Raw genomic sequence first — 12,501 nt, forward strand, 5'->3', positions numbered from 1 at the left:
ACACACCATGGATGAACCGCATGAATGTCGATGCGGCATTCCTAAGTCCAAAACTTATGACATTAAATTCAAAAAGTCCGAATGGTGTGATAATGGCAGTTTTATGCTTGTCTTCTTCTGCTATTGGGATCTGAAAATACGCCCTGAATAAATCAATTTTAGAAAAAATCGTTGCACCATCCAAGATGTGATGAAAGTCTTCAAGTCTCGGAATAGGATACCTGTCTGGAACTGTTCGTTCATTCAGTCTCCTATAGTCTCCACATGGATGAAGTGAACCATCCTTCTTGTTTACCAAGTGAAGAGGACTAGCCCATTCTGATTGTGATGGCCTGATGATTCCATGGTCCATCATAAATTGAAATTTTTGTTTTGCTTGCTGTAACCAATGAGGTGCTAATGGTCTTGCTCTAGAATAAACAGGAGGTCCTTGGGTATTGATATAATGTTTAATATTATGTGGAATCTTTTCTGGTACCAAATTTGGCAATGTTATTTCAGGATAGGACCTGAACAAGTCGGCAAATTGCATACTTTTGTTCACTGAACTTATAGCTTCATTTTCCGAAATGGACATAACCTCACCCTTGCTTTTAAGTTTGGTTACGCCATTTGTTAATTGTTTGTTACGAATATCGACACATAAATGAAACTTTAAGGTTAAGTCAATATTCCACCTTTACAATACCATAAGTTTATTTATTTAAACAACATCATTAAATAATACGGGACATGTTTCGTCTAACGTGTAGACATCATCACCCGTAAGATATTCAAGAAAAAGCTTTAAATGGACAAGGACAGAACAAACACAATAAAATAAATCGGTTGTCGAACACGTCAATCAAGATAGCGAGGATGTTCCAGATTGTTCCAAGTACAAACATTCAAATCCTGTTGACGAAAAAACTTAAATTCACACACATGAGAACGATATAGTAAAGCTTGTTGTTAAAATTCTTCTTGAGTGTGCCGTTGATATGCAGCAATCAGGTGCGTCGTCAAAAGCTGATAATGAAGTGTATAATGTTATTTGTAGCAGAAAAAAGGACGATCAACGAGCATGTGTAGGGAGTCCAGAGAGAAGATGTAAAAAAGTCATATTGGTGCAAAGTTGACATTTCTTATTAAAACTAGGTGGAATATCAGATCGTATGACGCATGTAACGTAAAAATACAGTGAAATTAAGTAAGCTGGTTTAAAAAAGAAGATTGTGGCACATCTGATTACTTGCGTTTTCGCTTCTCAAAGAGTAATTAGTGTTTTTTTCTTTCTGACTGAGGATGAATTATGGAGGACGTGTGCGATGGGAGCCGGTGTGAGGCGAAATTAGGGGAAGGTTGGAATCAATAGACGGGGAGCGATCATATGGAAGTTTGTTTGAATATTTGTCGAAATAGGAACTGTTGAGTAATGCCTCAAAAATTATGTTCATAGTTTCTGAAAACTCATTTAAATTATGATTGGGGTTGCGTTTTTGATCTATGTTAATATAAATGTTTTCTAAAACCATGAAAACAAAGAATTTTTAAGTCCTGTTCTATGGAAGTGAAGAAATGATTCGAATCTATCATATGAGTGCTCATGGCGGAGTATCTTTTATGCTTGGCGGCATTGACATGTTCTTTACATCTGATAAAAAAGCCTCTTCCGGTTTGCCCAATGTAGCTCGCAGAGCATTGAGTGCAATTTAACTTATATACACCTGATTTATTGCATTTGTTCATAGTGTTATTGATTTTATGGTGGTTGTAAAAGAGATTAATGTTATTGTTAATTGTTTTAAAGGCAATGTTGACCTTATGCTTCTTAAAAACGTTGGTGATTTCGTAAATCTTGTTATTGGTATAGGTGAAAGAGGCATAGTTTTCTGTTTTTCTTTTTGTTTCTCTAAGAAGGTTGAACTGCTCATCAATCAATACTGATCTGCATTTAGGGCAGTCGCCCAGGTGGCAGATTCCCTATCTGTTGCTTTCCTAGCCTTTTCCTAAATGATTTCAAAGAAATTGGAAATTTATTGAACATCTCCCTTGGTAAGTTATTCCAATCCCTAACTCCCCTTCCTATAAATGAATATTTGCCCCAGTTTGTCCTCTTGAATTCCAACTTTATCTTCATATTGTGATCTTTCCTACTTCTATAAACGCCATTCAAACTTATTCGTCTACTAATATCATTCCACGCCATCTCTGTCTGTTGACAATTTTGTTGACTATCTTGTCAATGAAATGCTTACTAAAACCGTTTTTATTTGCTATTAAGCGAATGGAATCAAGTTCTTTTTTACGATCTGCATCAGATAAGGGGATATGGTAGGCTCTTTGGATCAAACTATAAAAGGTTGCTCTTTTTTGAGACTCCGGATGTAATGAATCTTGCTGAATGGTATTAACAGTTTGGGTGGGTTTCCTGAAAATAGTGTAAGAGAATTTATTGGAGCTGTTGTTGATAGTGATATCTATTTATTTATTTATTTATTCAGGATCAGCAACAGCATAATGCCGAATTACAACGATCTGAGCTATGTACAATAGATATGAATCTAAAATGAAAGATATATAAATACTTACAAAGGACACGAATATACACAATAAAAACTGTACAATCATATATAATACATATTTACATAAACAACGTTATTAACAAAGAAAAATACATTTACAGTAAATACAGGAGCAGAACGGGAAAGAACAAGAAGGAAAATTAAGTTATATGATAAATATCATGACAGAAGGAAGGAAACGTTACGAAGAGATCTAGGTTGTTGTTGATAGATAATGTATTAAACATTGCTGGAATACGTACCGAAAGGGACCTTTGGGTGAGAGAAAGCCGGGAGTAAGGAGTATGGAATAGGGTCTTCATTCTGGTATTACGGGATGGGACGTGGAGGGGAAATAAGGAAGCTAAATCTGGAGACCTAAACAGACCATTAACTGCTTTGTATACCAGCTTTAGGTCGGCTACTTTCCTCCGAGCAGAAAGAGTCTTGAGGTTCAGTTTCCCAAGCATTTGGATAGTACTTAGATTGCGACATGCAGGGACCCTGGCTCTGACGATAGCACAGAAAAAAGATTGTACACGGTCAAGGTGGCTGAGGTTTGAAGAAGGAGAAATGGACCAGACTGGAGAGGCGTATTCAACAATAGGTAAGATACAGGAGACGTAGAATGCTCTGAGGGCATTTACATCTGTGATGTCAGAAAACCTGTACAGTAAACCAAGGAGTGACATAGCACGTGAGGTAACCCTGTTTATGTGCGAGACAAACAACATTTTACTGTCAAAATGCACTCCTAAGTCTTTTTGATTGTCAACAAGAGCAATCGGTTGGTTCAGTAGGTGATATTTTTGTAGAACGGGGGATTTACGAAGTGTGAACGAAATGGTGGAACACTTGGAGGGATGAGGTTTAAGACGCCATGTCGTACACCAACCTGATAGTGAATCAAGTGCATTTTGCAATTGGATTGTATCTGTAGGAGAATCGATCTGCTTGAAGATTTTACAATCATCAGCAAAGAGCAGTATTTCACATGAATGGTGGTAAACAGTATCGATAAGGTCATCAATAAACAGGGTAAAAAGAAGTGGACCAAGGACACTACCCTGCGGGACACCAGAGAGGGTGGTGGTGAGAGAAGAACTGCATCCATCAAGAACAACGCGCTGTAGTCTTTCGCTCTGAAAGCTATTAATTAGAGCTAGGAGTCTCCCATGCACGTTAAACTGTTCAGAAAGTTTGTGCACAAGAAGGGTGTGATCCACGGTATCAAAGGCCTTCGCGATGTCGATGTAGCATACATCAAGTTGAGAGCCTGCGTGGATGGCAGACGTGGCATGATGGAGGAGGATAGCCAAGTTAGTTACGCAGGAGCTTCCAAAGGAAACCATGCTGCTGAGGGGATATATAGGGATTTATAAACGCAAGCAAATGCTGATGGATGATCCTTTCACAAATGATTGATAAAGCAGGTAATATAGAGACCGGGCGATAATTTGCAATATCCGACCTCTGTCCACCTTTAAGAACTGGTGTGATATACGCAAGTTTCCAGGAGCTCGGAAAGTAGCTGACTGAGAAGCACCGATCGAATATCACACTAATAGGGTATGAAAGACTTACTGCTGTATTCCTAAGGAAGATAGGACTGAGACCATCAGGACCAGTGGGTTTATTTTCTGACAAAGACGAAAGTAGGGGGTACACTTCAGATTCAGTGGTAGAAATATTACTGAGGCTATGGGAAGTAACAGGTTTGATTTTAGGAAACTCAGCATACTGCACAGGTTTAACAAAATTAGAGGTAAAATATTCATTAAATAATTCAGATCTGTCTACTCCACTGGCTACAGACTGGTCCCAGGTTACTACTTCCGGTATTCGTTTATTGTCTCTTCTGTTATTTATAAGTGACCAGAACCTTTTACTGTTGTATTTTACTTCAATGCAGGCTCCGTTAATATAGTCAGAGTAATCCCGCCTTAATAAATACTTGTGGTGTTTGCGAAGGTAACTTCAACTTCGGAAGTAAATTTGATCCATGGATCGATTTCATTTAACTGCTCGAGAATGATGTCACCGTTGGAGATGTTATGATCTATTATGGCAAATATATCATTGACATAGTGTGTCCAGAATACAATACCTTTAATTTTACTGTGAATTTTAGAATTTTCCAAATGGTCTAAATAAATTTCTGCCATTATTCATGAAGCTGGGGAGCCCATAGGAAGACTGTCCTGCTTGTAAATTTTACCATTAAATGTAAAATAATTATTGGAGGTTACAAATTCTAAAATATTTAAGAATTCTTCTATTTCTTGTAAGCTTAATTTTCTGTGCTTAAGAAAGTTGTCCTTGATGTAAAGTTTTTTTGACCGGTATATTAGAATACATGTTTATTATGTCAAAGGAGTACATTTCTTGTTGTGGTTGCAACTCTAGGTTTTTGGTCAAATTACAAAATTCTATGGAATTCTTAATAGAACTGGGATTTTCAAACTTGAAGTATTTTTTTCAAGAAGTTGTGGATAAATTTAGAGGTTTTGTAAGTCGGACTGTTCCTATAGTTTACTATGGGTCTTATGGGGATATCTGTTTTGTGGACTTTTGGCAATGCTTTAGCTGTGGGAATACTAGGATTCATATTAATAAGTTTCTGAGATTCATGTTCAGTTAAAATGAAGGACGTTTGTTTTAATAATTGTTTTAAGTTTTTTTGAATGTTGTTAGTAGGATCTTTTTTCATCAGTTTAAAAGAATTTTCGGAAAAGAAAGTTTCAGTTTTTCGTATATAAGTCTCTTTGTTCATGATAACTGTGGCATAACCTTTGTCTGCTTTAGTGACTATCAGATCGTTCTCGCTGATTTTTTGCTTTAACGAGTTAATGGTTTTTTTTTAGGAAATAAGGGAGCTGTAGATTTGTTACTTTCAATTAAATTAGAAAGTTTTTTACGAATATTGAGTCTAATTTCTGTTTTAAAAATCCGCTCCTAATATACCTTTGTTGACCTTAGCAATTACAAATGGCCACTGAAATTGTCTGCGTAAACCTAAATCCAAAGTTAGGGTTTTGATACCATACATTGGAATTACAGTAGCATAAAGTTTAAACGAATCATCGATTCAATCACAGTTCCTTGGTGGAATTATTGACACATCTGCCCCACTGTCAACAAGAAACCGCAGGCCTGTTTTATTATCTGTTATGAATAACCAGTGTTTGCGGCTTCTATCATGGTTCTTGGCAGGTGAACTAGCCGCTAATTCTACTGCCCGTTGGAGTTTTCCGACGACTTCCATGAGCAAGGCTGTTTACATTTCTCTGGAATGCACTGTTGTCCAAATCAGAAGTGATAATAGCAGTACTTGCCTTTTGGGTCACATCTTCTTCTACTTCGGCTGTGGTACGACTAGAGCTTCGCCGGCGAGGACTACGATTTCGACTGCTGTGTTATCCTATGGACATTGTAGCGATTTGTTGTTTCAAATGAGCAATCTTAGTAACTAGCTCATTAATAATAGTACCTTTTGGGTCTTGGGTATCAACCTTGAATACGTCATTACAGGGGTTCTTCTCCAACATCTTATCAGCCATCATTGCGACACGCTCCTGGCACTCTTCGCTCATGACTAGGATATTTTTTATCAAATCTGGAAGCTTATCTAACCAAAGGGTTCTAATAACCTTATCAGTCGCATCCTTTCCAGCTAACGACTGCATTTTTCTAAGAAGCTGACTAAGTTTGTAATCTCCTAACTCTACACCAGTAAACAATCTTTTGATTTTTACATCTTTACTCTCTTTGAAAATATCCAGGAGTCGTGATTTGGCGGCCGTATATTTAGCAGTTCCTGGTCCTGTTATTATATCCCAAATATTCTCGATATATTTTGGTTCGAGTTGGGGAAATATGTAATTAAATTTGGTTTCTTTGGATGTGATTCTATTAATGTTGAACTGGGCTTCTACTTGGAAAAACCAAATTTTGGGTTTCTCAGACGAAAACGGCGGAATTTTTACGCTAACCTTGTTAGCTTTGCAGCCTACGGTTGGAATATCTTTGTTTTCCTGGGTTGCCATTTCGGGGTTAGTTCCTATTGTATATGTTCCTGAATACACAATTTACAACACAGTCTACGGCCTAAGATTGATATTCATCACAGGATGATGAAATAAAAGCGACTGAAAACTTCTACTCACGTAACAGTGAGCTGTTGTTTAATTGGTGGCTTCTTTATGTTTCACTTCACTACACTTCGAAAACTTGCGGTTATTTTTATCACTCGGAGGTCACCAATGTTACTGCTTATAACTCTTGGTCACTAATCAGTATTTAATGCATTTATTAACTCTGCTATATGTACAACAATCAGACTTTACAAGCAAAAACACATGATCTTAATGAATTCTTGATATCGGGTTCCTCCTTTCTTTTTTTCCCCCTGTTATTTCTTTTGTCTCTTGTCTTTCACTGCCTTCTAAAATCTGCTACAAAATTCATCACATGGAGTAACAGTCTTTTTGTTTTCTTTCTGGGAGCTGACTTCTTTCTTACAGAATATTGTTTCATCACAAACTGTGAACTCATAGCATTAGCTTTGCTTCACCTTGATTCAATCTCACTTATTGGGAGAACACATATCCTCTCAGTTTCTTTTTTCCTAACTGACATTCAATTCCCTCTGGTTTCTTACTAATGAACATCAGTCTTTGAAATGCTAATTTTCATGTCTTTCTCATATCCGATAGCACTGTGTGCATTGTTGGGTTTCAGAGCCTTTGCAGCTGCCCTGAGCGAGGAAGTGGTGAAGCCCCTGCGTCAGCTGGTGGAGTCGCAGCACCGCATTCGCAAGTCGGTGGAAGTGGCGGTGGACAAGACGAGCAAGAGTCTGGCGGAGTGGCGCTCGGCCGAGGCCAAGAGCAAGAAGCAGAGTTTCGTAAGCGCGCGAGAGAACGAGAAGCTACAGGACGCCATGCTGGACGTGCGGCTCGGACGTGGCCATCTCCATCATGCACAAAACCACAAGGTCGTCTCGGATAAGGAGAGTGCTAAGGTGAGCTCATACTTCTATCACTAGACACTTTCATTTAGAAATACATATACCGTATTTAGTCATGTACTCATCTCTCCCACTTTTTTCTTTTTTTTTCATAATCATCCATTTCCCTCTTCCAGCTCTCGCCGGTTTAGGATGTTTATGGCACCTTGCCATTTTCCTCTATCTAACCACCATTGTTCCACCTGGTAGAGTGGCATTTGGCCGAGGTCAAGAGCAAAAAGCAGAGTTTTGTGAGCGCAATCCAAGTTTCTTCTAATTATACTGTTCTTGATCATTTTCAACTACTTTAATCTAGGTCTCCCTCCTCCTGTCTGGGTCTCCATCATCCGCTCCGGCATCCTTTGTCTCTTTAACATCTCCAAACCATCTAAGTTTATCCCTGCCCATTCTCTCGAAAAGCTTTTCCACTCTGATTTCCCACTGACATAGTCATTTCTTACTCTATCCTTTCTTGTCTTTCCTCTCATACTTGTTAAAAATTTCATTTCACTGGCCTGGATTGTATTCTGCGATTTTTGTAAGTGTCCAGGTCTCCGCTGCAGTGTCAGTATTGGGCAGTAGTACAACTTATACATCACCTCTTTGCACTTCATTGGTACTTACTTCCTCCACACTGGGAACAAGAATGGTGCCTACCCGGGATTGCAACCCACGTAAGAGTTATGATGCAACTGGGCGTTCCGTGGGCAACGTGAAATCGCCAGCTAATCCTTTCATAACAGAAACATCAACTTGGTCCTTTTCAGGACCACAGTTAATTGTCATGTCAGTGAATATAGAAGGTATATTATAACCCAAAGAGGAACTGCTACAAGATCTGTGCAGGAAAACCAACTGCGATGTACTGAGCATACAGGAGGCTCATAGGAGTTATATGAAATGCGTAGACCGAGAATAAATTAAATGTGACCGGCTATCAAAAGACCCGATCACAAATATGGAAGTGTTATATTTGTCTAATCAGATATACAGGCCAACTCTTGAATGTCACTCAGTTCACAGAAGATCGGTATGAAAGTCACCAGGTGACAGGGTTGGTTTTTGTGGATCTAATAGCAGCGTATAAAACTGTCAATCACCGGTTACTCCATATCAAGTTTTCAAACTAAAGACTTCCTTCTAAATAGACTTATCAGCACTCTCCTTCAAAACCGCAGGTTTTTTTGTTCACTTCCAAGGTCAGCGCAGTCATTGGAGAGCGCTGAGAAATGGCCTACTTTGGGGAGCGTCTTGGCTCCAGTTCTCGTCAACATCTATACCACCGAGCTTGATAGCTGCAGTTGCTTAAGTGCGGCCAGTATCCAGTATTCGGGAGATAGTGGGCTCGAACCCCACTGTCGGCAGTCCTGAAGATGGTTTTCCGTGGTTTCCCATTTTCACACCAGGCAAATGCTGGGGCTGTACCTTAATTAAGGCCACGGCCGCTTCTTTCCCAGTCCTAGCCCTTTCCTGTCCCATCATCGCCATAAGACCTGTCTGTGTCAGTGCGACGTAAAGCCAATAGCAAAAAAAAAAAAAAAAAAAAAAAACAGACAAAACATCTGTTGACCTCAAACACAAGAAGCTTCTTATATGCAGATGATCTAGCCCTTAGTGCACTAGGCTCAAGCTTTGAATCCGTGGAGAGAAATCTGTCAAGGTACTACAATAAGAACCAACTGAGACCCAATCCTTCTAAGATACAAGTATGTGCCTTCCATTTAAGGAATAAGGAAACTCATCGCAAGTTATGTCTAGATTGGTCAGGTATCCGATTGCAGCACTGTCACACTCCAAAATATCTGGGAGTGACTCTTGATAGATCTCTTACATTCAAAACCCATTGTAAGAGTAATAAGATGAAAACTCAACAAGAAACAATCTTATTCGCAAATTGGAAGGATCACAATGGGTTTCTCATCCTGAAACAATCCAAACTTCATCAGTGGCACTGTGTTTTTTTGTGCGCTGAATATGTTTCTCCAGCGTTCACGTCATGCCAGACAGATACGGCTCTCAATGAATCCTGTAGGTTGATTACAGGTTGCTTAAAGCCTACTCCGGCAGATAAGCTCTATGACCTGGCTGGAATAGCGCCACCAAGTGTACATAGAGAAGTAGCTGCCAACTTAAAGTGGAACAGAACAACGCCCAGCAGCTGCATGGACGTAGTCCTCCTAAGCAACGGCTGAGATCTCGAAAGAGCTCCTTGAGGAGATCTGAGGTGTTTACCGTTTCACCAGGGAAGGCAAGGCTGTAGAAGAAGACGACGTCTCACCTTCGTGGATGGATGCCAGCAGCTGAGCAGTTACCAGCTGGACATAATGAAAGCTGGCTGGTGTGGAAGTTCCTGGATAGGCTATGATCAGGAGTGGGAAGATTCAGGGATAACTTGAAGAAATAGGGGTTCAGCACAAGTGATACAAGATGTGAATGTGGACAAGAACAAACCGCGAGCCACATGCTTCAGTGCCCTCTGCACCCAACATCTTGCACAGAGGATGATCTAAAAGCCACTCAGAGTGCATTGGACATTGCAAAATACTGGGCATGTGCAATATGATTTCACATGTCATGTTTTGTGTACTTCAGAATGACCCGTACGTAAACTGTAAATCTGTATGTTTTCGACTCAAGTACAATATAATAGTAGAATGTTCCTCAGAGGGCTAAACAGACCATGTTTAAAATCCATTTACTGCCCATTATGACAAATAGTCTAGAAAGTTGCATCAGAAGTAAAAGAGAAGAAACTCAACTGCAAGCTTAGATCAGCTGCACAGAAAACAAGGCGAGACAGAATTAGGAATGGTCAGATACAAAGGACCTGGAAGAAAGGCTGAGTGTTGCAAGGTTGAAGTGGCTAGGATATGTTAAGCGGATGGACCAGATTATAGAAGACGTAGAGAAGAGAGGAGAAACATGTGTGTGTGTGTGTGTGTGAGAGAGAGAGAGAGAGAGAGAGAGAGAGAGAGAGAGAGAGAGAGAGAGAGATAGAGAGAGAGAGAGAGAGAGAGAGAGAGAGAGAGAGAGAGAGAGATTTTTTTTTATACCAAGACCGTAACAAATGGAGGCACATCGCTTGTTGTGTTGAATCCTTGTACTGATCTCTACGTCCAACCCTTCATCCTTCATCAGTTCACTTCCCAAGTACTTGAGGCTCTCCACAATTTCAAGATTTTTCAACTTTATATCCCCCTCCTTTATATCCTTACTACAACCCCTAAATACTCTTATAACCATGTGAAGAGATCTGTAACCTCGTTAATGTGATTACCCCAATGAAGATCATTCCTTACATTAACACCTAGGAACTTACAGTGTGTCCCATGAGGTACTATCACCCCATCCACACAGTAATTAAGACTGAGAGGACCTTTCATCGCTGCTGTGCCAAAACCACGAATTTAACAATGCTGTTCTTCTTATCCATTATTTCCCTTAAGTCTGGTCACACCTCCAAGACACATATTGATATGCAGTCCATCAGAATAATTTTCATGGAGTTCATTTTCCTATGCGTGTGCGTAAAGGAGAATGAACCTTAAGTACATCTTACTCTGGGAGTGGGTAAATGTCATGCAAACATACATTCATACAGTACGGTACAATAAGGTGGACTGTGGCTGGGAGGCGTGACCAGCCTTAAGGGAAAAAAATGGATAATCACATTCGCCACTGTACGGTACGGTAGTAGTTGCCATGACTCATGCCCCAACCCTCACCCAGGGTTGTCGGAAACCAACGTGAACTGGGTATATGAGCATTAGAGGGTTGGATCATCATGATCTGGAGCAGTTTCCAACCACAGGCTGGGTCTGCTTGGAATATAAGTCTCTCCATCACTTCTCTTCTCTCACTCTAGTCCAATTCCCTTCTCTTGCCTTGATGCTCTTCTTTACACCTTCCCCGGCCATCTGTCCCTCATCCTTCCTCTAGGTCTTGTTCCCTTCAACACCATTTCTTTATACAGATATGTCTTATGGCGACGATGGGATAGGTAAGGCCTAGGAGTTGGAAGGAAGTGGCCGTGGCCTTAATTAAGGTACAGCCCCGGCATTTGCCTGGTGTGAAAATGGGAAACCACGGAAAACCATCTTCAGGGCTGCTGACAGTGGGGCTTGAACCCACTATGTCCCGATTACTGGATACTGGCCGCACGTAAGCAACTGCAGCTATCGAGCTCGGTCAACTCCATTTCTAACATCTTTCTTGGTATCCTCTCTTCTCCCATTCTCTTAACATGTCCATATCACTGCAGCCTTGATTTTTCTATCTTTTCCTGTAGGGGTACCTCATTTACCATCTCCTGAACTTTCTCATTTCTTACTCTGTCCATTCTTGTTAAACCTACTCGACACCTTTGAAACTTCATCTCCACTGCTTGTATTCTACTTTTATCCCTCACCTTCATCACCCACGTTTCTGATCCATACGTCAAAATCGATACAAAATTACTTAAATTCCTTTACATCTCTGTGGTGCATCCCTGTTCCATATCAGTCCTCTCACTCTCTTAAAGAATCCACTTGCACACTTTCCTCTTTCATTGATTTCCATCCTGTTTCCTCCATTTTCTTCAATTATGCTTACCAGGTATTTAAAGCTGTTCCCCTCCTCATGCCATTATACACTCGGTTCTTGTTTCGTTCACTCTTTTGTGCTGAGAACTTCATAAGATGACACAACTTCCTCCCATACATTTAGCTGTTTCTGCACTTCTCTCTCATTGTTTCCCGATATTAGTAGATCAGGGTTGGACATACTGATAAATGTTTTCAAAAAATCAGTATCTCGCACAGTTATCATTTTATCAAATGCTGATGTTGGCGAATCAAATTGCTTCCTGGGCGAATTTAAATATGCTTTGCGAGTGGTGTTGCTTTGTCTGCTCATGGCTTAACACGGGCTTACATTCACCAGTCGAAGAAATGAGCTTCGCCAGCTGAGAGA

The 12,501-nt window shown here is 40.1% G+C and overlaps 1 protein-coding gene across 5 annotated transcripts in view; it reads left to right on the forward strand.

The window, feature by feature from the left end:
- Nost (Nostrin) overlaps nucleotides 1–12,501 on the forward strand; it is a 486,512-nt gene that overhangs the window by 436,313 nt on the left and 37,698 nt on the right. For all 5 annotated transcript variants that reach the window (XM_067155829.2, XM_068229908.1, XM_068229904.1 and 2 more), the window contains one exon: nucleotides 7,284–7,563. In XM_067155829.2, the coding sequence (XP_067011930.2) occupies nucleotides 7,284–7,563 (280 nt within the window). The remainder of the gene's footprint in view (nucleotides 1–7,283; nucleotides 7,564–12,501) is intronic.

The sequence above is a fragment of the Anabrus simplex genome, chromosome 1 (genome assembly GCF_040414725.1).
Source record: "Anabrus simplex isolate iqAnaSimp1 chromosome 1, ASM4041472v1, whole genome shotgun sequence".
In the NCBI taxonomy this organism is placed as follows: domain Eukaryota; kingdom Metazoa; phylum Arthropoda; class Insecta; order Orthoptera; family Tettigoniidae; genus Anabrus; species Anabrus simplex.